This window comes from Enoplosus armatus, chromosome 23 (genome assembly GCF_043641665.1).
Source record: "Enoplosus armatus isolate fEnoArm2 chromosome 23, fEnoArm2.hap1, whole genome shotgun sequence".
Lineage (NCBI taxonomy): Eukaryota > Metazoa > Chordata > Actinopteri > Centrarchiformes > Enoplosidae > Enoplosus > Enoplosus armatus.
The window spans coordinates 2,466,217-2,492,783 of NC_092202.1; the positions used below are offsets into that span (position 1 = coordinate 2,466,217).

At 41.9% G+C, this 26,567-nt stretch overlaps 3 protein-coding genes across 4 annotated transcripts in view; 2 read left to right on the plus strand and 1 right to left on the minus strand.

The window, feature by feature from the left end:
- exoc6b (exocyst complex component 6B) overlaps positions 1 to 7,714 on the minus strand; it is a 74,390-nt gene extending 66,676 nt beyond the window's left edge. For both annotated transcript variants that reach the window (XM_070929584.1, XM_070929583.1), the window contains exon 1: positions 7,620 to 7,714. In XM_070929584.1, coding sequence (XP_070785685.1) covers positions 7,620 to 7,708 — 89 coding nt within the window. In that variant the 5' untranslated portion in view covers positions 7,709 to 7,714. The remainder of the gene's footprint in view (positions 1 to 7,619) is intronic.
- Positions 7,715 to 9,284: 1,570 nt separating this feature from the next.
- On the plus strand, positions 9,285 to 14,070 carry tkfc (triokinase/FMN cyclase). The gene is made up of 16 exons (XM_070929780.1): positions 9,285 to 9,477; positions 9,566 to 9,670; positions 9,790 to 9,977; positions 10,224 to 10,302; positions 10,390 to 10,479; positions 10,661 to 10,695; positions 10,807 to 10,891; positions 10,994 to 11,083; positions 11,215 to 11,331; positions 11,815 to 11,934; positions 12,057 to 12,194; positions 12,291 to 12,397; positions 12,480 to 12,586; positions 12,826 to 12,859; positions 12,997 to 13,089; positions 13,193 to 14,070. The coding sequence occupies exons 2-16, from the start codon at positions 9,583 to 9,585 to the stop codon at positions 13,349 to 13,351; spliced, it is 1,530 nt and encodes a 509-aa protein (XP_070785881.1). The 5' UTR covers positions 9,285 to 9,477; positions 9,566 to 9,582; the 3' UTR covers positions 13,352 to 14,070.
- A 504-nt stretch (positions 14,071 to 14,574) lies between these two features.
- LOC139306079 (circularly permutated Ras protein 1) lies at positions 14,575 to 26,324 on the plus strand. Its single transcript, XM_070930039.1, has 19 exons — positions 14,575 to 14,585; positions 16,420 to 16,471; positions 16,970 to 17,035; positions 18,202 to 18,336; positions 18,428 to 18,514; positions 18,606 to 18,691; positions 18,815 to 19,012; positions 19,538 to 19,582; positions 19,718 to 19,807; positions 20,219 to 20,370; positions 20,455 to 20,536; positions 21,175 to 21,302; positions 21,519 to 21,603; positions 21,761 to 21,867; positions 22,131 to 22,243; positions 22,445 to 22,556; positions 22,741 to 22,881; positions 23,058 to 23,151; positions 23,738 to 26,324. Exons 2-19 carry the CDS (start codon positions 16,420 to 16,422, stop codon positions 23,873 to 23,875), a joined length of 1,911 nt encoding a protein of 636 aa, XP_070786140.1. The 5' UTR covers positions 14,575 to 14,585; the 3' UTR covers positions 23,876 to 26,324.
- The last annotated feature ends 243 nt before the right edge of the window (positions 26,325 to 26,567 follow it).

The following is a 26,567-nucleotide window of genomic DNA, read 5'->3' on the forward strand; positions in this document are numbered from 1 at the left end:
CTCTGTAGATAAAATGTGGATGACAAACAAACTGTTAATGTATGTGGGAGGTCTGTCTGTTGGTCAAGATACCACAAAACTGAATTTAAAAGTTTCAAGAAAATATATCTCATTCCAAACTATTAATTGAACTAAAAAGTCTCGCACGCTCACAGATGCAGACAAATAAAATGTGTCTATTTTTGTGTACAAGACTTCTCTGTAATAGTGATCACAGTTCTTCCTGTGTTCTTTCCCGTCTGAAAGACACACACACACACACACACACACACACACACACACACACACACACACACACACACACACACACACACACACACACACACACACACACCTGTGTATGGCTCGAATCCCCCACCCTTCCTCCTGTTGACCAGGAAATGCCCGATTCGTACAATAGAGAGCAGGTCTGACGCCACAAAGTGCTTTCTTTAGAAACACACACACACACATTTTGTGCTGACATCAAACAAAGACATTCATAGAAACAAGAAACAAAGTTAAAACATGAACTACGTGACTGTTTGTGTGTTTGCATACGTTCACTAAGATCCACAGACTGCCCAGCCACTGCCCTCAGCACACACGGAGCCTCGTAAAGTCACTGGCTGATAGAAAATATCATAAATAAGTGAATGAACGAGGACGTATGAACAAATATTTCTGCAAAACATCTCCCTGATGACATCATCAATATGTCAGCTGTTAAGTAGGTCATAATTTGGCTCAAGTGATAATCCAGATAAGTTTTCTCAATGCTTGGATCATAATTACTGTCATGCAATAGTTTCATAAGCAGCACCAGAGACATGTTGTGTTAAAGTTTACTTTGTTCTCCTGTGAAGTCTCCAAACAATAGCCGGTTTCCTGACAGCGTGGACGAGTGTTGAGATTAGCATGTGTGTTAGCAGGGACTGGTGTCACAGTGTCTGGTGCTGGCCAGCACCGAGAGGAGAGAAGCTCCTTTGTACATGTCTGTTTTCAGCTACAGCGTGTGTCAAAAATACATCGGTGGTTCCCAACCTGGGGGTCAGGACCCTCCCAAATAAATCTGAGGAATCACCAGAATGCTATCAGTTATAAAAGACGGATGAAGCCAGCGAAGTTACGTATTCCATGCCAGAAGAGAAAGCTTAAAAATGCTTGAAATAAGTCAAATACTGGATGTTTTCACCACATCGAGCCTCTGAATGTCACAAATGCGACAAATTCAAGAAGGCAAAACTCTCTGCTCACAACCCATGACCACAGGAAGGCCATAACCTGTGATGAAACCTTAAACTGTATATATACACATATATATATGTGTGTGTGTGTGTGTAACCTATATGTCATAACTGTTATTAATGTTGACTGTTAACTCAATATCCACTTATCTCTCTGTCACTCTTTCAGTGTGTGTGTGTGTTTGATGACAGGAGGACTGAATAATCAGCGAAACACAAACACATTCCTCTGCTAAGCTCCATAAGTGCATAGAAATGACAGGGGGGGGGGGGACGAGAGCGATGGAAATACAGGATCGATGACGGGATCACGGGAGAGGAGGGAAAGACGGCTGGTTGGACGGATTTGGGGAACTAAAAGTCTGAAAGCAAAGAAGTTAAAAAAAAAAAGCTGCTCTCAGCTATGATGTCATTGTAAACAGCTGCCTGTGTGTGTGTGTGTGTGTGTGTGTGTGTGTGTGTGTGTGTGTGTGTGTGTGTGTGTGTGTGTTTCTGCAGGCGGCTTGACAGCTGGCTAAATAGGATCTTAACCCACTTAAGATGAGCGCACCAAACCGAGTGTGTATGAATGGATGTGTGTGTGTTTGCGTCTTCCCAAGTACAGACTGATGACTCAGCAGGGTGTGTGTGTGTGTGTGTTGTAACAAGCTTGTGGCAAATTACTCCCTCCTTTCTCTCACTGGTGTAACCCTACAGACACAGAGTCCTTCAGGACGACTCAGGCCAAATGTCTTAAATGTGACAATATTCCACCCAGAGCTGCGCAACATGGCTGAAATCGACATTATAATGCTCTTAAAGTGAGTTTTCCAACACCAGCACTCATTACAATACACATGTTCCACTGTTGTGCATTACATCAGACAGAACTATGCACATCTGCAAAACATTTTATTTGTTTCTAATGACAATTTGCTTGGAATCATTAATTTGCACAACAGCATTTTGTAAAAATGACAACATGTTATTAGCTTATCATCACAACACAAGTCAGCAATACTTCAAAAAACATCACTGACACAAAGAGTAAAATAGACCAGGGCTGCAGCTAATGATCAACCTGTCGATTACTGTCACAATTCATCGTTTAGTCTATAAAATGTCAAAGAAATGTGAAAAATGCTCATCACAGTTTCCCAGATGACGCCTTCAAATTGCTTCTTTTGTCCAACCAACAGTCTAAAACCCAAAGACGCTTCATTTACTGTCATAAACGGCAAAGAAAAGCAGCAAATCCTCACATTTAAGAAGCTGGAACCAGCAGACGTTTGACATTTTCGCTTGAAAAATCACAATAAATGATTTATCAATTATCAAAATGTTCTTTCGAGCCAATAATCGAGTAGCCTAATCGTTGCAGCTCTAACATAGAGCGTGCAGAACATCTTGCTAGTGAAGAGGAGGCCAGAAAAAGAGAGGTGGAGCATTTCTGAGGAGCACAAAGTGTGGATGATGAAAATACCAACCCAACTTTAGACGGACACCGCCAGCCCGGCTCTGCATGTAGCCAGAGCTTTAGTACATCACACGGAGTCAGCACTTACCATAAAGCATTCAGCGCCTTAAGATCTCTGCTGCTACACCCTAAAGACATCCCTAGAGCACGGCTACAAACTACTGAGGTCCACAGCTGAGCCACAACATCAAAAAATGTCTTATTTTCTGACAATACAACACCTCAGAGCGCATTACTGTGTTTATACCGCGGCCACCAGGAAAAGAACCACAGACTTATTTGTTGTCAGATTAAATCATGGTTAGCAGACGCTCACCAGTTGAGTTAAGCATCAGTCTTGTTGCTATGGATACCTGCTGTTTAATATACCTTGTGCACTGATTTAAACTGTGCTTTAACGTGGCCGTATAGCAGAAAACCACATAATGAGCACACACATGCAAGCTCCCCTGTCATTAATGGCTAAATCTGACGAAACTGACCAGCTGCACGCTGTTAAACACAGGGTGGAGCTCAACACACACGCAGCATTTTAAAGTTATTGACAGGGGTTCTCGTTGCTTGCAGCTGCATGACTGCTGTTGACTGATAAGATTAGCCGACGCCACAAGCAGCACACCTTGGAATGAGCTAAACCATAGATAAGAAACATGAGGGGCTGTGACACATTCAGCTATTTCACAAGCAACACGATCAGTCAACAACTCACACACGGCTCAAATTCACTATAACGTCGGATTAAAAAAAAGAAAAACACTTTGTATTCTTACAGTATCTGGCGGAAGCAGAAACAGCACAAACTCCATGGCTGCAGCTAGTGCAGCCGACACGTTTAGGTTTGTTGTTTAGCTGATCAAGAGAAAATTTCAAAAACTCATTTACTACGTTTTGTGCTGACATGCGGTCCTGAGAGGATTGATATTTAATGAAGCTGTATTTCCTCTACATGTTGCTATAAACTGAACCCCATTTGGGAAAGTAACTTAAGAAAACTCACCACTTTTGACTCTGAGTATTGGTGATGGACACTTGAACTAAAAAATAAAACTAGGGCTGCAACTAACAAGTATTTTCCAAGGTGACGTCTTCAAGTTGCTCCTTTTGACCGGCCGACAGTCCAAAACACAGATGTATTACATTTTCTTTCACATAAGACAAACACAGCGGCTTATCGATCGACCAGTTCTTTAAATTATTTAAAGAATAAGAGTCGGAGTTTGCCATGTTTACATTTCTACGAGTGCTTTGAGGGATCGATACACAGTGAATTACCAAGTTTTTGACTCAATGGAAATAGTGGAACCACTAAATATGACCCAGCAAAGCAGATATCAGAAGAAGTTCAGTCACATCTACAGAAGGCCATGCATTTTTGTGACAAAGCAGTGTGCCCTTTGTCTTTGTATGGACTGCTATGATTTCTTGCACTTGTTTGCAGCTAAATCCGTCTGCTGTTTAGAGACAGACAAGTGTTTCTTCTTGCAGAGACGCTGCTCCCTCCGTCTGTCTGTCTCTCAACGATGTCACTCTTTCATCACTCTTGTTTGTATGATCACAAAAACGTCCCTGTAGTCATCGGCGTCTCTGCCTCGAAACTGCGTCTCTGTGTTCATGTGAAGTGTGATGCGAGTGAGTTTCTCAGGATAATTGCTGTTGGTTGGAACAAGAACTCCCTCATCGGCTGTTAGGAAGCAGACAGAAGCTCATAGAGGGAAAGATGAAAACAGAGGAACACAAATCCTCTCTAACTGATGTGAGTTGGTCCTGATATTTTGGATATCACTTGAAAACATGTAAAGACATGCAGATAACCTCACAGGCATTTAAACCCATCTCCATACTGCCTATTTTGGGGGGATGTCTGTTCTTGTGGTGATGTAACTTATATCTGATACCAATGCAACCTGACAGTGATGCAGAAGAATCAAGCATGCGCACACAGTAACAGAGACTGGTGTGAGTACTGTATATGTGCGTCTATGGTATGTACAGTAAGTGAGATCAGTCTTGTCAGCAGCGAAATCAACTTTCACAAACAAGCCCAAAAAGGTCTAATTTACCAACAAAAAATTAGAAATAATCTGGAACATGAGCTTTTTCTTTTACACAACTTTGAAGGGGAAAAAAAATCGACATCATCCAAGAAAAAGAAAATCTGACCTAAACATACGCCACATCTCTTCTCAGTCAATTTTTTAAATGTCCTCTAGGCTTAACCTGAGGGACTGCACTGATTGATTGACTGATTAGTATATTCTTTCTGGCCATTAACGCGCAGTAATAAAACATTTAACACGCAGATGGACGGAGGCGTTTCCTGCCTATAGGTGAATGTTTGTAACCTGAGGGAGTTGGCTGACTGATCAGTCCTGCTCCTGTCAGATCTCTCCACGGTTATTCTGCTGTCAGGGAGGAATGCTGCAGCCGGCCTCGACCTGCACACTGTGGCTGCAGGAGAACACACACACACACACACACACACACACACACACACACAGCCAACACTCACTACCAACCTGTTTTTCCTGGCTGTTTTGAACAGTCTTAGTCCTGAGAACATTATTACGGGAGGAGGCTGAATATTAGAATCCTTATGCTTGAAAATATGCAAAATTATGCAAAATGGTTGCAGTTCTATTAATAAATGTTCTCTTATATCAGAAAGGAATAAAATGTCCACCCAACAGGCCAAAACCCAAAGATATTTATTGTCAAAGAAGACAAATATTCACATTTAAGGGGCTGGAACCAGAGAATTTTGTTTTTTGACCAAAAAAAAGTGCTTAAACTATTATCAAAATTGTTACCAATGAATTTTCTGGTGATCGACTAATCGATTAATTGACTAAACATTTCTGCTCTACAGTAAAACATCTTACACCTCAGTCAACTTCCACACAAAATTTTGTTTCTCTTCATTTTGATGATTCATTATTTCATGAGGAAAAATAAATATATAACTCAGCAGTGAAAATGATCAGTTGCAGCCCAACAAAAACTATTTCTGTAGCAGGAAAAACTGATTGATGACAAGTGACCACCTGTTGATATGACTGACAACCTAGTAATTCATAATTCCCAGCTACTAATTAAGTCAACAAAAGTTATTTATTGTTTTGCTGTTTCCTATCGTTGGCTTCACACACTGACGAACAAAAATGAAAAGAAAAACAGCAGAATTACAAAACAGATAATGTTTAATTCTGGTTGATAAGAGACAAAATCAGCACCAGATCTGCTTATATTTCTCTGGTAAGATTTGACAGATAATAAACTGTCTCTCATCAATTTATGTACACACATAATCCAAAAACTCTCCCTTTGAAACATCTCTCTGGGCTAAATATAGCTAATGATGTAGCTGACAGTTCCAAACATAGACTGTGCTGTGCGACTACGGTTGAAGTGGAAATACTGAGACTCAGTCCGACAGAAACAGGAAGCTGGAGGAGATGAAACATCACACAGCGGCGTGTATAAACAGAAAAATAATACTCTTGTCGTCTGCTCACCATGGCACTGAACAACACGCAAACACACTCAAGAGGAGAATGTGGCAGCCAGAGGTGTCACACAACGTTGTCAACTCATATGGCATGTAGATCTTGAGAGGACCAGTCAACACACACACACACCACACTTCCCTGGGCTTGCTAACGCCCCATCAGACACAGGAATTGGCCTAAATAACAAGCTTAAATAGGTCTTACTATTAGGAGAAAAAGATCAACACAGAGGCACGAGGAGAAAATGTGCAAAGCCACACACACACACACACACACCTCTGACAAGCCTTCAATAGCCCAGTTCCTCTGTTTCATTTCCCTGTATATTCACTACCTATTTCCTCTTTGGACAGTCAGTTCAAAGACTGCTGGCCAAGGACATGGTTTGTTCCTAGAGGAAGAAACTAGGATAAATGCAGCATCAATCAAGGCGATTTCTGAATGACGTGCAGGCACCGCTTATAAGCACACAAAACAAATGGCAAACCAGACTGCTTCCTCTCTGTATTTTGGGAGTCTGGCATATATAAATCACAGTGAAAACAGGGCTGTGACCCATTTCAGGTCCAGCTGAAGAACATGTCCTCCCCACTAATGGGATGTGAAACCATGCAGCTTGGCACAAACAGCAAAACGAACAGAAAAGTCATTCAGTGTGTAAGTGCAGGTTTCACTACATTATTGAGCAACAGTCCAAACACTCATACACATTCAAACACGTGACAAACATCAACCAGTGGCTTTCTGCGTGGCGTATAATGCGGTGGCATCACCCCAGATTACCCCAGGAGTGTTTGAACTATAGGTCTCATTCATTGTGTACACAGAGAGAGCTGCTGCACTTGACACTCCTTGATTTATCTTGGCTGTTGCTAACCACCTAGCCGGCTAACTGACAATAACTAGCCACCAAAACTCCTCCACATAAGTTGACCGACTTGTGCGACAAACACAACAGCCACCTGACAAACACAGAGCACTCAGCCACCAGAAACAACCTCGACTCTCGTTGTAAGCTCCGACACCAGTGAGCAGAATATCAATTAGTTAGCTAGGTTAGCTAACGTTAGCCCAAGTTGCTGAAATGCCTCTGGATAAGTTGACAAACTTTGGCGACAAAGATAAAAGGGACAGTGTCGGGTCAGAAACATTAGGCCATCCCAGACAGTTGGGACTCACTGGGCAGGTTTATTCACCAGTGTCCGTAGTGTAAATTAGCTAGCATTTATGATTGCTAAAGTTAGCCGGTTAGCTGTCCGATAATGGACACATGAGCGTTAAAGTTTTGAGCAAGCTCCCGGAGTCTCGGAGGAGTTGCTAACTTGGTGCTAATCACAGCTAGCCGCGCTCCCTCAGCTGAGTGACGCCGTGGGTTCAGCTGCTTTGATGGGGGGGGGGGTTAGCCGGGACGCCCGCCGGGGACTCACTTACCGGAGGGTCGGCCCGATACAGTTGGTGTCTGTGCTCTCGATCTCCCGCAGGATACGCTCGTGTTCGGCGGCTGTCTCCACACTCGCCATCCTGCATGTTGCTCTGGACGGTTCCGAGCTGAGCTGAGCTAAGCTGAGCTGAGCCGAGCTGAGCCGAGCGGACTGGCTGGGCTCCGTGCGTCATGCAGGAGGAACCAGAGGGTTGGTTCGATGTTTTTCCAGAGCAGCCCGAGTGAGCGGAGTTTCCCGTGTTTAAAGAGGGATATTAATGTTTCATGAGGGAGTTATGAACACCTGTGCAGCGGTATGTTTAATGTTATAATGTTAACTTGCAGTAAAACAGCTATTTAATGAGTCAAATTTAATTGAGTTAATAAATACAGTGAGTTGAATCAGTTTTAAACCAAAAAAATAAAAGCTTTATTTATAATTTCCTCATTCAGCTGATAAACAATTTATTTTGCTGGCATATTTATACTCTGTTTAACCTATTTTAGATCTCCCCCAAACAGTTTCAGGGTTAGGGTTTGTAGGGAAACAGATATTATTAATATTGACTAATACCTTTATTAAGAAAAAAACAAAGTCTGGCTATTACAACATGAAGTTGGTCACATCCTTACTGACATTCATTTTTAAAGCAGGGCCTGGTGACATCCAGGGGTCACTGAGGGGAAATACAGAGAGCTCAGCAAAGTAAAATACTTTTTATTATTGTTTTATTATTTCATTCCTAACTGTCCAGAAATATTAAAAAGTAAAGTACATAAAGATTATTAAGTTCCACACAGTGATTTCAGTCCTTTTCTCTCTCTCTCTCTCTCTCTCTCACACACACACACACACACACACACACACACACACACAGTGTCAATGAGCTCCCTTTAATTCAACTTTTTGAAATCCAGTCCAATTTTATGAATTTACCGGAAACAAATAGTGGGTGTGACTGGTGTCCATGAGGCGTCTCAAACTACATTTTGCTACTGTAAAGGACTTCCTCTCACCTTTTCAAAATAAAAATTATACCATAGAGGTGACCTCGCTTCTAACTAATGATAAAATATCAGTTGCATATTTCTATATACTTTGTGATACCTTTATTTTAGTATTTAGCGACTGGCACTGTAGTTCTGCACCCACAAGTAGGCAGTTACCCTGTTATAACGTTAGATCAATCATACGCCTTTATTTTGGAGGCAAATTCACATCACATCCGGTGTCATTCTTGCAGAATCTGGCCGATTTAAGAGGTCTGGTTCAACCTGCTGTCGGAGGGGAAAAGAATCAAGGAAAGTTCAAATGGAGGTAAAAACAAAGCGTATGGAGCATCAGTGAGGAGACGCACTGAGAGTTCATGACTGTGGGTTTGTGCTGACAAGGATGGCAGGAGTGTTTCAGCCAGGTGGAGTTAGCATTGCTTTGCACACTTGCTACTCAAAAGGATCAGAGTCCACTGCAGTGTTAACGGGACTGAGGGAGAAGCTGTGAACACCACATTTTATATTGTGTTGTTGTTGCAGATAAAGCTTTACTGTGCAGCTTCTGTAAACTTTGATTTTACTGTGTGTGTTTGTGTATATATGTGTGTCTGACCTCAGACCTTATTATCATCATTAATGGATTAATAAACAGTGTTTGCTTGTTGATACTTTATTTTCTCTCTCAGCCCAAACAGAAGTTGATAAACTCAGCGGACAGCTGTGTGGACGAGGCTCTCTGCGGCCTGGTGAGGGCCAGTGGGGGCCTGTCTCTGCTGAAGGGCCACAGAGCGGTGCTTCGGTCCGACCTGGACAACCTGAGGGGCAAAGTGGCCCTGCTGTCTGGAGGGGGGTCGGGACACGAGCCGGCGCACGGGGGTACAACTTTTATATTTCCAAACGGGACACAGAGCACCTTAATCTGAGCTTTTATTTTTCACATTTGACTCTCTCCGTCCGTCTCCAGGTTACGTTGGTGCAGGTATGCTGTCAGCAGCTGTAGCAGGTGGAGTATTTGCTTCTCCACCTCCTGCCAGCATCCTGGCTGCCATACTCTCCTTGCACAATGCAGGTAATGTAATCTTGAAGGGAAAAAGTGTTAAAATAAGTCACTACTGTGAATGTTAATTTAAAGAATAATAAAATTCAGTGACAATTAATTGACGAATAACGCCACTCCTCCGTCCACAGGAGCCTCCGGAGTCCTTCTCATTGTGAAGAACTACACCGGGGACCGCCTCAACTTTGGATTGGCCGCAGAGCAGGCCCGTAACCACGGCGTCACTGTAGACATGGTGATAGTTGCCGAGGACTGTGCCTTTGACCAACCCAGTAAGGCCGGGAGGAGAGGCTTGTGTGGCACCATCTTCATACACAAGGTAAACATCAACAACGTGGGGCGTGGCTGTTCCTTCTTTACCTTGGAAATAGTAGAGACAGAAAACGCTAAACTCAAGGTCCATTCACTGCACCTTTCTCTGCAAACGGAGGTCCGTTGATCCTTGATCCTGGTATGGATCAAGCTCCAAAAGCACTGGATCCCACACTTCCCATCATGCGACTCAACAACACAGATGTTTTTCTTTTGTTTATAAAAATGTTGCCGTTGTCACACTTTCTGTCAGCTGGCAGGTGCCTTAGCAGAAGAAGGACGCTCATTGGACCAGATTGTTTCCAAGGTGACGGAGGTTTTGAAGGGGATTGGTGAGTTTCTTTCTCACTCATTTAAAGCTTGGTAGGAATTACTGAGATGCCTTTCATAATAAATGTTGTTGGTGTGTGTAACTCCAGGCTCACTGGGGGTGAGTTTGTCTCCGTGCAGCGTTCCAGGCTGCCTGCCTTCTTTTGACCTGCCGCCAGGAGACATGGAGCTGGGACTGGGTGAGAGACGATGGATTGAATTAGTCCTCGTTTTTTAAATGGGGATAGCTGAAGGCAAATATCCAGCACTCTTATGCTGCTCTTAGAAAGAGAAAGAGAGAGAAAACTGAGCGGGATGAAAGGTGGGAGACAGTTGCTGTAAACTTTCTAAATATTGACGGGTGTTTTCCGTCTTCTTCAGGAATCCACGGTGAACCTGGAATTAAAAGGTCAAAGGTGAGTCAGATTCAGCCTAAATCTGCTATGTATATATTCTCTGATTGCCCCTTTTTCTGTTTATATTTTCATTTATTTGTCTTAGTTTTATTCATTTATTCTGTCGATCAGGTGACATCCGCAGACGAGGTGGTGAGGACCATGATAGATCACATGACCAACCCTGACAGCCAGTCCCATCTGCCTCTGAAGTCAGGTCCTCTAAGCGTAACGCTCTGTCTCTATGCATATTGACTATTAATGTATGCAGCCATTTTGTATTTGAACTCATTGTGCGAGTCCTTCTTCTTGTATACAGGAGACAGTGTGGTTGTGTGTGTGAACAACCTCGGAGCTCTGTCTTGTCTGGAGATGGCTGTGGTTACAAGAGCGGCCATCATCAGTCTGGGTACGTAGAAGAAGAACCTGATCCCAGCCAGGGACCTGTAGAGCAAGGCATTAACACCAGCAGCAGTTAAGGGTCCTACTGGTCCTACTGAGGATGATGTGGAATGTGATTGGCGGTTTCTACGGTTACAGAGAGCCGCGGTGTGGTGGTTGCCAGGGTGATGTCCGGGTCGTTCATGACATCACTGGAGATGGCAGGGGTGTCGCTGACACTGATGAGGGCCAACGAGGAAACACTTAGGCTGTTTGGTGAGCGTCCATTGACATCTCAAACATTTGTATTGCTATACTTGTAAGGACCCTCATTGACATCATGCATCCCCTAACCCTATCCTTAAATATCCTTAAACGTTTATTTTCTGTCTTAGAGTGAGATGAGAAGATCAATATGTGTGTGTGTCAAGTAAGGAGTGGAAACGAGGACGTGTTTAGCCTAGCGTAGCATAAAGACTTAAACCAGGAGGAAACAGCCTGGCTCTGTCCAAAGCTAACAAAATCCACCTACCAACATCTATAAAGCTTACTAATGAACACATTATATCTTGTTAGTTTAATCCATACATAAACAGGAATGTAAACGTGACAATAAGTGGATTCAGGGGAAGCTACACGCTACAGGAGTGACGACCGAACAAGATGTCCTCCCAATGTCTAAAACTCAAGTGGTCCTCACAAAGATAGAAGTACAAGAATAAATCATCACACATTTTTAACATCTTCTATCCGGTATAGATGCCAAGACCAGCGCCCCCGCCTGGCCAAACCTCAGCAGTGTGTGCGTAAGCGGACGCTGCTACATCACAAACCCTCAAGCTATGAGCACACGGCCACAGGACAGCACACACTCTGACGGTTAGTTTCCAAGGTTACCTACAGTGTGTACATGTAGTGTATTGCCATGTAGTGATTTGCATCATGAGTTATTAAATGACATGTAAATAAATAAAGTTATGTCTGTTTTTTGTGTCTGCCAGGGCCGCTGAGTCCTGTGATGTGTAAAGCGTTAGAGAGGGTTTGTTCCACGCTGTTAGAAAAGCAGGAAGAACTCAACACCCTGGACCGTGCTGCAGGGGACGGGGATTGTGGGAACACTCATGCTCAGGCTGCTAGAGGTAGGAAACAGTGGGTAGCATCAACAGCAGCAAAAGAACAGGTACAATGAAGTATCTTCTAAACAGACTCTTAAAATTGTGAAAATGATCATTCAGCCATTCAGGAGTGGCTCCAGGATCATGTGGTCCCTGGTTGTCCCGGGCAACTGTTATCAGTCCTCGCTGGATTGGTGCAGGAGAAGATGGGCGGGTCTTCAGGAGCGGTAGGTGTGGATATGAAGTGGTAATTGACAGCTTACACCACCTTTACCCACACAAACGCACTCATCTTTATGTGTCTTTCAGTTGTACAGCCTGTTCCTGACTGCAGCGGCTGGTCATGTGACTGAGGGGCGGAGCAACGCCGCAGCCTGGGCTAGTGCAATGCATGCTGGGACACAGGCCATGAAGAGGTGCGGGGGCTGTCTGTCTGTTTTTGATATACCTACAGGTCTACGTGTCCAGTAAATGTAGAGGCCTAAATAAAAAGTAGAAGAACAAATCTGAGAAAATAATTATTAAAAGAAAAGAGAAGAGAAGCCACAGGATGACGCGTGAAGATTTCCTCCAACACATCATTTCCATATAATCCCTTCGGAGGTTCTGAATAGAATATGAAACTAAGCGATCTGTACTGTCCCTTTTCTTCCAGGTACGGTGGTGCCGACACTGGAGACAGAACGATGGTGAGAGAGTTACGTCATTTCTCTGCTACTTTTCATATTTTCTATTTCCTGATTATTATTATATTTCTGTCCTCAGCAGCAAAGTATTGATTAAACAACCACTTTCTCTTTATGTCTCTGTTTCTCTCCCTCTCTAGTTGGATGCTTTGTGTCCCGCTGTGGATGAGCTGATGAAGCTGACCACGGCACCACCTGGTGGCTGGATGGCTGTACTACAGACTGCTGTGCAGGTACAGTAACATACAGATGATTACAGATGTTCTACCTGTTGACTGTCTTCATCTGTGGTGCGTGTGTGTTCATATATTGCCTTTCTTTCCTCCCTCTTCCTAGAAAGCCGCCTCGGGGGCGGAGGCGACCCGCAACCTCACAGCGAAGGCGGGGCGAGCCAGCTACATCGCAGCCGAGCTCGTCACTCTGCCCGACCCCGGCGCCGTGGCCGTAGCTGCCATCTTGAAAGCCGTGCTGGAGTCGCTGGAAATGCAGAAGTAATCCAGCAAATAGTACCTGAGCAGACTATTACTACCACGGGACTCTTACTACTAGAACATTAAGAACAAAAAGAAATTATTTGACTCATGTCATGATTTTTACTACTTTGAAGCACCTAATTTTCATACTAGTCATGCAGTAAATTAACAGAATCTGGGAAATTGGGGTCCTGAAAGACAGAAAATCTATGTAAAAGCTGACAGTGTGCTTTGGAAAATGATCAGCAGTGATGTAAAATATACAGAACATTTAGTAAATGGTCAAAAACAAGAAAGAAAAGTTAGTCTGGTCCTTTTAAATCCAATCAGTTTAGCATGACTTTAATAACTTTAAAGTTTTTAAGTGTAACTCTTGCAGCAGGAGAGTTTTGAGGTCTCAAATTTAACATTCCTTGTTACTACTAATGAAATACATTAGAGAACAATAAATACACAGGGGTTAATGTTTGAGGTGTTTGAATAGGCACTTTTAAAGATACTAATAGTTAGACTTTCACAGGAAATACTGCACAGGGACAACGAGACATCACATACTGTATATCAGACATTCTTAATCAAAAGGTGATTATTGGATTTGAAGAGAGAGATTTCTAATTTACAGTTTAGGGAAGATTTCCTCTAATAAAGTTCCAAAAACCTCTGGACAACTTGATAGCCTGTTTCATCAGGCCCAGTTTGTAACTGATCTCTATGTGTAAAATAATAAAATATTGTTTTTTACGTCTCGTTTCTCTTTCATGTTGTGGCAGACGCTGTACATGGATTAAATGCACTTTCTTGATACAACAGTGTTGATTCTAACTAATAAAATAATTATGATACTGTTTGTAATATACAGTATATAATATACTGACAACAACGTGTGTGTGTGTGTGTGTGTGTGTGTGTGTGTGGTTTCTACAGCAGTGCAGTTCAGTCAGTAGATTGGATCTGGCCTCACACACACACACACACACACACACACACATTCTGTTAAAATGCATTTGTTACATGTGATTTTCTCTAAAAACGTCTGCAGATATAAATCTTTTTCTTCTTCCTTTTAACTTTCATTTCTCTCTCTCTCTCTTTCTGTCTTGACTACAAACCAACTTCCTGATGCACAAACACGGCGTCGCTTTTTAGACTTTGAACACACCCACACAGTCACGCACACATTACAAACCTGCTGCGCTACAAGCTCTTGCTTTCAGTTTGCTTTTCAGTTCCACAGGTGTTCACAGACCACGGCAAAGGTAACTCTTTCTCTTGTTGTGCAGTAATGTGTGTGTTTTTGTGGTGTGTGTGTGTTCCCAGTGATATATCAAGAAAATCACGTGTCCCAATACTCACTTTTGTGTGAAATTTGAGACGCAGAGTGTGTGTGTGTGTGTGTGTGAGTACATCAATGAAGGCAGAATCTCTGTGAAACCTGATTTGATGTGCCATCAAAAATACCAATCTCCTAACGTACCCTTCATTTCTATGAAGGGTACGTTAGGAGATTGGTATTTTTTATATTAGTATTGGTATTTTTTATAGTGATGGGTCGTAAATTGTATAAAGTGTCACAATTCACTAATGTTCCCTTTTAGAATTGACCCACCGACAGATGGAGTTAATTTGACATTTACCAACAATATTTAACATAGTAGAGTGTCAAAAGTTCAAAGTGAGACATTCACAGTTTGACTATAAAATAAAAAGTTAGTAGTTGGAGTTGAAGTTCATTATTTAAATCCTTAGGGAGTATGGTAAGGAGGGGCGTGCATTATTATTAGGAGGTGTAGGCCAGAATGTAGAATGTAATAAGATCTGTTATATTATAAAGAATAAACCGTTGAGTGTAGAGGACTTGTGAACTTGTTTCAGATGGACAGTGTATGAAGATAGGCTATTTTAATCAACTTTGAATGTGTTAAAGGAAAAGTTTGACATTTTGGGAAATATTCGCTTTCTTACTGAGAGTTAGATGTGCAAAGGTAACTCTCCGCAAGAAAGCAAATAATCTCGTTCTCATGGGCTGAACTTGTATAATGTGAAAGTTACATCTCAAAATAGTACAGCTCTTCATTTTTTTAATTTTGGGCCAATTCCCGGATTCCTCCACGTTCGTGAATCAGGACGCAATCTTAGAACTTCTTAGTGTTCATTTGTTTTAGGGCTGCAACTGACAATCATCTTCATTATTTCCTCCACTAATAGATTAATTATGTGGTCTATGTAAAGGAAATGTAAAGGACTCCATGAGACATTGTGGGGAAAAGGCTTCTCAAACTGATCTGTGATAAGACGAAGAATAAAGTGAGAACTCTTAGATGTTTTTAAATACGTGCACAATTACAGGCGCTTAACGGCATGAACAGAGAGTTTTATGCTCGGTGTCAGGATGCCGGCTCCCCCCCCCCCCCCCCCCCCACTCAAAGTGCTGGTTTGGTTTTGCCAACAGCCCAAAATCCAAAGATGTTAATTTATCAATAATATAAAGATCAAAATTTAAGCAGCTGGAACAAAATGTCCGTCGACTAGTTAGTTAATAAATTGACTGTTTCAGCTGTAGTTTGGTCCAGTGCTGTAATCATCATCATCATCATCATCATCATCATCATCACGGTGACCTCATGGAGACACATGATGTAGTCGGAGGTTCAACGGCTAAGACAACTGCTGATTAATCTGTTTCTGCATCCTGCTCTGTGAATCACTACATTTCAAATAAATAGTGTGACCTGTTTTGAGTCATGGTAGTTATTAATACCCATTTAAAGTACCGCACACGTGTCAAACATACTGCTACACACAGTACTTATACACTGTATGCTCATGCTTAACCCTTAGCAGGCCATTATTTACTATGTTGTTCTCCTTTCCCTCACAGTCGTTCAAACAGGAAACGGCTGCTTTCATGGTTTTACTCACCCACCTGTTAACTTGAAAAATAACCAGTTGCCACGGTGACAATACATCCACAACGCCAGGAAGCCGACTTATTGCTGACGTGTCTGATTTCTTTATCTCTTTCTCGTCCCCGTTGGTTCGATTCAGTTTATTAAGTTGTAATAAGTTTTGTTGTGTCTTCATGTGTCACAGATGGAGTTTGCCTGCAGTCATGTTGTATGTAATTGGAGGCCTGATGGAGCCGGTGAGGGCATTGATTTACATTTATAACGAGAGAAAATCCTAATGAAGTTTTGAGTGTGAATTTTTGTCATGAACCTGAGTTTGCCTCTAACTATTACGTCATCATAAAATATCTCTATACTCACTTATCCTCATCCCCTTGCTTTTCTGAACTCACGTTTTGCTCTTTTATTGATTTTATTCCTGTTTCATTTTGTGCCCGTTTGTACTATATCCTGCCTTTAATGCTTCTACTGTGAAGCACTTTGTAACTCTTCTGCTGCACAAAATGAATCTTTACTTCTTTCTTTACTCACTTAAAACCTTGGTGACATGACAGCTTGTCATTTTGGGTGATCATGCATTCGACGGGTTACCTTTATTTCAAAATAAGAGCGTGTTTCCAGAGATAGATGGATCCCTTTAGCCTGGATCCTCTATTAATTGTTAGAGAAAACTATTTGATTATCTGTTCCATTTAATTTACCATAAATCTGTCTTACTGAACTTATCTTCTCAGCATCCACATGTGTTTCTCTCATCGGGCCCCATTATGACAACAAAGTGACTGTTCAGCAGCAGGGAGGTAATTCTCTCTCTTTCACACACACGCATGAACACACAGCATCCACAAAGGTCAACGTATCTAAACCGTTGTTTTTCTGTCTGGAGTGTTCATCAGATTCTCAAGAGTATTGCAGTGAAATAACAGGAAAGCATATTAAGTAGTAACATGTGTGTGTGTGTGTGTGTGTGTGTGTGTGTGTGGGCATGCTTGCAAATGCAAGAGAGACACAGTGACGATGTACAGATAGCAATTTAACAAGGGGGGGAAGTCCACAGAAAAGGTCGTACTTAATTCCCGTCAGCAAAAAGATTTAAGAGTGTGACAGTAATGCAGAAAAAAACAATAAAATCCGTCAGTTGCTGTTTATTTTGTACCTCTTTCCACCAAAACCAGCAAAACACGGTCCAAGTGGTTAAAACGACACTTTCACTCTGAAGTGTGGACGGTGAAAATGTTTTTTACAGTTGATCCGCTGGTTCAAACGGAAAGAAAGAAAGAAGGTAGCTGCTGCCTTAAAATATATTCTACATGTCACTAGTCAACACTTCCCACAGACTGGTTGCCGTAACAACTGAACCTGGATCAGGGTTAGGGGATTAGACGGCATTAGTTGTGTGCTAATTCGATACTACTCACTAACGCACAGTATGTAGCTTACTTATTGTCATAATGTGCTATTTTTACATTTAGTATACAAGGAATACTGCAATATGTACTTTTTGTTCGGTACATGTACTTTTTCATTTTGCACTAACAGGACGACTTTAAAATGCCACTGATGATTAAGTTTTAATGGTTTTTGCTTGTTTCTGGAGATGTTTCACCGCCTACAACTTTTCTTTTTGTATAGTTACTTTTTCAGCAGGTTACTAAATTTGCTCGCAGTATGTTTTTATGTCACAAGAGAAAGGGGTTAGAGATTGGCTGGGGTTGACAGAGCTGCTAACGTCAGGCTAAACTGTGATAGCATCCAGGACGCAATGGAAAAATATTATTACTGTAGTAAGCTAGTTAGCCAGGCATGCTAACGTTTATGTTTTTTGGACAAAGACACTATCTTCCAAACTCTTATAATTTAATAAATATAATTCAACGGTGACTTGGGACAAAGCTTTATTAAATATTTTCTATCAGTGTTACAACGTGACACTCTCTTTCTTTTCTTTCTTTCTTTCTTTCTGCAGGTCCCGTCCCTCCACCGCTGCCTCCCCGTCGTCTTAGAAAGCCTCGGCCCACTTCTCTGCCTCTCCCGCCTCTTCCCTCCTCTCAGCCTCCACCCCGTCCTCCCTCCCTCCCCCCTCCTCCTGTCCCACCCAGAGGTGAGTTCACTCCGGCTCTTCGCCCCCCCCCCTCCCGTTTCAAAGTTATATTCACTGTTTGCCTTTTTCATTCCTTTGTTGTGTTTGTCAGTTGACAAGCTGGAAGGAGAAAGCCGGCTGAGAGCCAACGTCAACGTCGTCTCCCTCAGTGTTGCAAAACTGGTCGACATCAGCCAAGGTCAGAGGAAACACACACACACACACACGCACACACACACACACACACACACCTGTACGATTGTTTTTTCTTTCCGTCCTTCTCTAACCAGCTGCAGGCCTGGAGAGTTTTCAGAGCCCAGTGGTTTGTGGGAAATGTAGTGCTGCCTTGTCATGTCTGAGTTCCACGCAGAGAAACGTGAGTGGTGATTTATTTCACCTATTCATATATTATATAGTGTTTTTTTGAATTTCCTTTCTTCAACAGTGGTGAAATAAAATGAAAAACAACAGAGCTTCCCCTTCTCCTCCTCTCGTCCAGGTTTGGGTGTGTGAGTTCTGTGGATGTGAGAACAGCGTAAACGACAGCGTGGAGAGAGTGTGTGTCGGTCAGCGTGTCGGCGTTCACAGCGATGACCTTTACCTGCCGCATCAGAGCGACGATGACTACCAGAACTTGGAGGACACTCTGGTGGTGTTCTGTGTGGACATCTCGGGCAGCATGAGCGTCACTGCGGAGGTGTGTACAGAGACGCATTCAGATCCAATGCATATTATTACATATGACATTATTTGCCGCTAGTTTGAACTACTTTATATACAGTTCGCTAGTTTAGTTCAACATTTTAATCTAATTTTGCTTTTTTTGTGAAATATTGGAGAGTTTTGGGCCTTCAACAGCTATTTAAAAATTTAGAGGACAAATGTCTTTTTGGGGACATCTGAAAAGAGACACGAGACCTGCCGACGACACGCCGCTTTTCTTGTAAGGAGTCGCAAGCAAATAAACGTTTGGAACCACTGGAATAATCTTTATTGTATATTATAAGCTTATCATGTGTTGTTTTCATGTAAAATCTGAATTTGAAAAGTAACTTGTAACTATAGCTGTAAAGGTTTTAAAACTCAGCAGACCTCCAGGAGCTTCACCAACCAACACTTCAAGAAGGGAAACATCACATTAACACAGCAAAGGTTGGATTGGAGACTGATGTAAATCACAGCAACAAGGATATTGTGTAATACTGCGTTTGCTCCACTTTAGGTTACATCAAGCAGTGGATCTCCAGCATACATATCCAGACTAGAGGTGAGATGTGGATTTGTTTGGTTCACTTCTAAATCTTTACAGGGCTGAAAACACTCTTTACCCTTTGTAATAAAACATGGTGGACGTGTGGTGGTGTCCGTTGGTGTTAAAAAACGTTCCCCACTTTCCCCACAGAGTATCCAGGATGCCCTTCAGAGGGCGCTATCATCCCTGCTGCAGCAGTCCCCCCGCAGGAGAGTGGCGCTGGTCACGTTCCACGATGAGGTGGGAAGAATAATTGTCTTTATTTTGAAATTTATCAAAGTTATTAATTTATCATTTAAAGACAGAACAAGGGGAAAAAAATATTAATTGGCAATTGTAATAACCATTGTGGGCTACTTTTATTTTGAGATCTTAATGCATCATTTATTATCGCTTTTCATATGTAGAATTTTATTTCATGAAGTCTTGTTTTATTAAATTCTTGATAACTTAATGCTGTAAAAGCTTATAGTTATTCCATTGGCTCACTCCAGACTTCACATGAATAAAACATTCAACAACCTTCTTGTGAAATACTGGATAATTTTACTTCTTCTGACTTTTTAAAAAACGAGGGAACAGAGCAGTACAAATATAAAATGAAATACATAAATGATCCTCTAAACTTCCTTTCATCCATTCTTTTCACAGGTTGTAATATATGGTGATGGTACTAGTACTCCCCTCACTCTCAGGGATTGGGCGTGTGTCGACTACGACCATATATGGCAACAGGGCGTGGCTTATAGCATCCCGCACTGTATTGCTGAGACCTTCGAGCGACTAACACAGAGGGTGAAAGAGTAAGTGACGATGGAGTGTGTTTTTGTTCTCCTGTGTGTGGTACAGAACTCGAATCTTTCTTTGTCATATCTCTGCACATCCAGGCTCAGGGAACATGGCGCTACGTGTCTCGGTCCTGCAGTGTTAGCCTCGGTTGCCATGGCGTCAAGGTACCCCGGGTCAAAGGTGAGTGAGCCTAAAGGACTTTAAAGGAATAGTCCAACATTTCGGCAAATTCCCTTATTTGCTTTCTTGCCGAGAGTTTGATGAGAAGATTGATACCACTCGAAGTGACTTCTTGGTGTCCTGTCGCCACCTCGAGGTTGCCAGGCAACCAGGATTCACTGCACCTGGCAATAAAAACCTGTAAAACTTTCACACTTCTGTTTTTGTACGGTTTAAACAAACGATAAATAACATGTGAACCCTTAAATGCATGGGTTACCTCTGGTCTTTGGTGACCTTATATAATACAAATTAGGCCATATATTAAAATCATATTGCTTGTAAACTTTCCAGAACTTATTTTTAACAATAACAAACACACGCAAAATATATTTTTGCCATTTATACAATTTTGTTTATGTTGCATTGTCTTACACACAGGCTACTGTTACCGCTCATAGACTACCAAACCCACATTAGTCAACACAGTAACTACTCATTTTACCTGAGTGGGTGTCACTTCATCCAACTGTGGCTACTGAACTGCCGTCTATACAATGATGCCCCCCATCTGAAAACCACCTGTGTGCACTGGCAAATGACAGAAATGACAAGGAGACTTGTGGGTAATGGAGTTCCTGGTCCTCTGTGTTCTGCAGGTGATTTTGTGTACTGACGGCAGAGCCAACATCGGACTGGGTGAGATGGAGCAAACTCCCTCTCTGTCCGCCTCCCCCCTTACTCCATATTTCTACAGACAGCTAGCTCAACAGGCTGTGGAGAGTGGGTGAGGACACACACACACAGTTGTATAATGAACATTATGTATTGATGTGTTGATGTTATGGTATAGGGCCATTTATGTCTTTGTCTTTGACAATATTATCCAGCCCTGCGTGTGATGTCACTGTGCAAATTAATCTCATTGAATCAAATGTAAAAAATTTAAATAAAAAGAAACTGAATACAGAACAAAATATATTCTCTCTCTTTTCTTCTCCAGAGTCATAATATCAGTGATGACTTTTGAAGGGACGGATTGTCGCTTGGCTGATGTTGGGAGACTCGCAGACACTACTGGAGGAAGGGTGACACCCACACATACATTCACATTCACATAATAGCTGGGCCTGAGGTGTTACGTAGTAAAACATATCACATTATAGTATATAGAAGGAGCTTAGTATGCATGTAAATGTAAATAAATAAACTTGACACTGAAACTCGTAAACGTCTCCTCAACAGGTGAACATGGTGAGCATCGGTACCGTTGCAACAGAAATCCAGTCAGCCTCCATGGACAGCGTCCTTGCAACAGGAGTCACAGCAACCCTGCTTGCTCCTGATGGAGTGTGAGTGGTGACTGACACATCTAACAATGATGAGAACATAGACACCAAAATGATGCATGTCCCGGGGCCAGTGCTCCATGCTAACACTTTAGTATTCACTATAAATCTAATGTATATAACATGGTGTATATATAAATATGCCAAAATACTAATTTATGTGCTTTCTTTTCCTAATTTCTCTCTTTACTTTTCATTTGCACGTATACCTGGGAAACGTAGCTCTTTCATGTGGATGTTTAGTTCTCCCCTCTCTGTCTCTGTAGGTTTTTTCCATATGAAGATGAAAACAATCACAAACTGGTGAGAGAGATAGGGAATGTGACAAAGGGGCTGGAGATCGCCATCCAGTTTGCTGTAAAACCAGAGTTTATGGACGGTAAGACCAGTGTTATTGTCCAAACAAAATCAACTTTGCCATATCTTATTAAATTAGATTAGAGACATTGTGGGGACCGTGGCCTGGCAGCACACCGACATTGTGGGGACTCACGCCCAGTAATGTCTTCTGTTAGCCAATGTGAGAACATGAAATGAAACTGTTGTACAAAGATATGATGTGTGTCAATGTGTGTGACAGTTTTTTCCCAGAAGGACACACTCCCATTCCAACTCCAGCTGAGCTTCAAGACCAGAGACCAACAAAGAGTCACTCGCATCATTACCGAACAGCGACCAGTTACTACCTGCAGGTAAACACTGTCATGTTTACGTATTCTTCGATCAGATATTGAGCACTGGTGATGAAATGCTAATACTCAAAGTAAAGCTTTGTAAAGTATTGAGAAAGGTGTCATCTTAATTTCACTGTTGAAACTGTGTTTGTCGTAGACAGTGACCATTTATCTGTCTTTTTCTCACCTCCTTTGTCTGAAGTCGGATTTGGGCTGGTAGCCTCAACATGGCGGTGCTTGGCGTCCACTGTGCTCAACTCTGTGCCAGTTTAACAATGGAGGGTCGGGTGCAGGAGGCACAGATGCAACTAAAAGCACAGCAAGACCTGCTCAACCAAATCAGGTATGACTCTCTGACCTCCTTTAAGTTAACACGTGTGTACAGATATTAACTTCGCTTTACACATGCCATGGTTTACATCACATTATGGGGACCCAGACCTGTTAGCCCACCTTCATTATGGGGACTCTTATCAGGGTGTTGGTCTTGGTAATACACTTCCTCCTTCTGTCACATAGTAAGCAGAGGCCAATCCAAAAGGAAGAGAGTATCTATGGCAACTGGATGGATACCATGACAACAATCTGTGACGACATCACCACAGAATCCCAGGTAATCATTTTTTGATTTATCAATGAAAGCCATTATTTCATATTCAATAATTTGAGGTTCTTCAGTCCTTAAACTAAAGAGGGTCCAGTGAAATTATTTCATCAGTAAAAGAAATTAGGATTAAATTTATGTCAAGTCAAATGACAAGAGTCAGGCTAGCTGTTTCCGCCATTTCCAATTTCGATGCTAAGCTAACCGGCTTGTAGCTTCATATTGATCGAATAGATATGAGTTGTATCAATCTTCTCACCTAACGAACAAGCGAACAAGTGTAGTTCCCAAAATGTTGAAATACTTTAATTGATCCCATACCGTTTTCCTATAATGAATTTCCTAATTGACGTAGACATGGCCTTTTGACATAAACTGCCATAACTCTTGAATCCAATATTGCAGCCAAATTTAGGTGAAAAACCTAATTTTCCCAGACAGGGTTTAGACATTCTAAAAAATGTCTTATTTATCAATGTTTTATATAAATATTATTAAACTAAGTTCCCTAAGTTTAAAGAAGGCTCACAGATGTGACTGTTTGTGTCACAGAACACCACTTACACATCGATTTGTCATCTCTTTCCTCCTGCAGACTCTCTCTGATGAAGCGGCGAAGGTAATGTACCAGATGAAGAGAGCGAGCAGTCTCAGCAACAACAACAGCAACGCCGCTGAGATGCCAAAGAAGCCGTTGAGGAAGAAAAAGAAGGCCCTCGTGGAAGGAATGTAAAGAAATCAGTCATCCACATATATGGAGATATGATTTCATATTTGGCCATATTGGCTCACAACTTGTTTAGTGGGTGTGGGGACTAGAGCTGAAATGAAATGAACACAGCACTGTTTACTAGAAACGTGGTTAAATGAAATATTATTATGACATAAAGGCACATGGTTGTAAACCTTGTGGGTCCGACTGAAAAAGAAGATTTTTTGGGGCAGAAGCTCTTCAACAGTCAACTCTTACTCAGGATTGAAATGGGATCAGGACTGAGACAGAGACAAAACTCACCACAACAATGGGTAACACACACAATACAAAACAATAAATCAGGACTGTGCCAGACTGTAATTAAAATTCCCTCATTTGTCACTCATGAGAAATTCACTGTTCTGACTACACCCTCTTACCCAATTTATACTTCACTTCATCGGCCCCCTAAAATGTTTGTGCTCATTTTGTTAACAGTAGAAATGTGTTAACCTTAACTAACTCTACTGTGTGTTTGTTTGTTTGTTTGTTAGACGTATACTGACGCATGTGGACAAACAAACAACATTTGAGTGTATGTCTGAATGCATCCTTGTGTAAAGTTTCAACGTGTGTTTCAAGGAATGTTTTCTCCTGTGTGTTGACATGGACATGCTAGCATAAGGTGATTTATTGCATGTTAGCGTGTGCAAGCGTACGTGTTTTTTCATACTCAATGTGGTGGGTGTGTTTTTGCTGGCGCCTGACCTGACACACTGACCTAGAAAGATTTCTTTCTACGTTGTGCATAAATACAAGCTGTCACTGAAGGCTGTGTTTGTAGTTGACAGGCGGTCATACGTCTTGCCATATGCTGTGACTTCTTTTGAAGGATGTGAAGGGTACTAATGGCGTGTTCAGGAGGGACATACTGTTTGACATGCTTGGAGATGCAGTTCAGCTCACTGGTTACTGCAACTTTACTGTCCTGGTTTTACTCCCACCGCTCTTATGGTTGTTTTCGGCTGTTTTCAGAGGATAAACTCCAAAAACCTACTGTACACGACCTGCTCAGCAGCAGACAGTCCAAAAACAGAAGATAAAAATCAGTTATTGCATTTATAGCGACTAAAACTTCATTTACTGATTCACAGAACTTCATGTACTCTTCTCTGGTGCTATTTAGAAAAACAGGTTCAGTCTTGGCATTGGCCAATGTGTGTCAGTCAGATGCCTGATATGTAAGCTGCAGTTATCACTTGGCTGTTGGAAACAACATGTAGGCAAACAGTGCAGAATGTACAAGAGGAAAAGCACTGCTGGTACTGCAGATCACTAGATAATTCTTTACAGTGGAGGGAATGTACCTGAAGCTACATCTCGTACGCTGATTAAAACACACCAGCGGTGGAAGGTAACTAAGTACTTGAACTACAATTATGAGGTACTTGTTCTTGAGTATTTCCTTTTTAGTTTCTACTCATTTTCCACTACATTTCAGAGGGAAATATTGTAGTATTTGCTCAACAAGATTTAATTGGCAGCTGCAGGTCGTAGTTACTTTGCATTAAGATAATTTACATAAAAAAACATATGATGTTATTGAAATGCTGCATACATGTTAATTAGTCATAACAACCCAATAATATCAGCGGTATCTTAATTACAGGCTGATCACACATCTGTAAATCGTTGTCATTCATTCATGTCAGTCATTTTGGGGAATAAAGTGGATGCACTGACTTGGACTTGAGAGTTCCTTTACAGGCTGAGGAATTTAAAAAATCATCTGAAAAATGCTTTTCATAAAAAAGTTGACATTTTTGAGACTCATGGTTGCGACAAAATTGATTCGTGTCAGCACGAACTACGAACTACCAGCTACTTTTCTTGCAGAGGTCAGTTTTGTCAAAACCACCCTGAGAAACGATTTGCGACAGGTTGTGATCGTTGAGACGCTGAATCATCAGCACAATGAAGGGAGACTTTAAGCCCAGCATCCTGTTTGTGTTTGGGTACACTCTGTCTGAGAGGCTGCTTATCTCTCTCCGGAGGTAGCGCATCATTTGCCCAAAGGAATGACAAACGTGAAAAATGTGAGATGCCAAACAAGCTCACACGCGGAGAAAGTAAACAAACAAATGCACATAAAAACACACACAGACTGTGAGTTGAAAGGGACCCGAATAACACAAAGACACATGCAGGTAGCAGAAAGTTCCCACAGCTCTGTATCGAGTCCTGACGGAGGAGACGACGCCATCGCCGAGCCTCGCTTACGTAGCGCTGCACACAGCGCTCAGACCGTGGTGTTAAATGTATTGTTGTTAAATTGCCTGTTGTGGTATCATAACAATTGTGAAGACATGAATTATTAGCCTCAGGGTGGAGCAGAGAAAGGAGACTGCTTCATGTTCTTAGACAAATAGGATGTGATACGAATTCTTTGTATTAGCTCATATCTCCATTAAAATGCCAGTTTATGCCAGTTGCAGGCCATTGTAATTCATTTTCATTTCCAGTAAAGATTTTATTATTTAATGTGTCTTTAAAGGAATACTCTGGGCTTGTTTGCTGTCTCACCCAGCGTTGAATAGTATAAGATAAAGACACACAAAGTCTTCTGGCCACCTAGCAAATGTAAAAGACATCAGCTCCCGAGGGAAACGTCTGTCTCTTTAGCTGCTAAATGCTATGTTTGCCAGCTGCTAACTGTTTTCTGTCTGCTGTT

Excerpts from the sequence above, each read along its gene's own strand:
- tkfc (XM_070929780.1), top strand. The coding sequence starts at position 9,583 with ATGCTGTCAGCAGCTGTAGCAGGTGGAGTATTTGCTTCTCCACCTCCT. Across the intron at positions 10,303-10,389 it reads GGAGGTTTTGAAGGGGATTG|GCTCACTGGGGGTGAGTTTG; the intron begins GTGAGTTTCTTT and ends GTGTAACTCCAG. Across the intron at positions 11,084-11,214 it reads AGCGGCCATCATCAGTCTGG|AGAGCCGCGGTGTGGTGGTT; the intron begins GTACGTAGAAGA and ends CTACGGTTACAG.
- LOC139306079 (XM_070930039.1), top strand. The coding sequence starts at position 16,420 with ATGGAGTTTGCCTGCAGTCATGTTGTATGTAATTGGAGGCCTGATGGA. Across the intron at positions 19,013-19,537 it reads GCATGAGCGTCACTGCGGAG|GTTACATCAAGCAGTGGATC; the intron begins GTGTGTACAGAG and ends GCTCCACTTTAG. Across the intron at positions 20,537-21,174 it reads CAAGGTACCCCGGGTCAAAG|GTGATTTTGTGTACTGACGG; the intron begins GTGAGTGAGCCT and ends TGTGTTCTGCAG.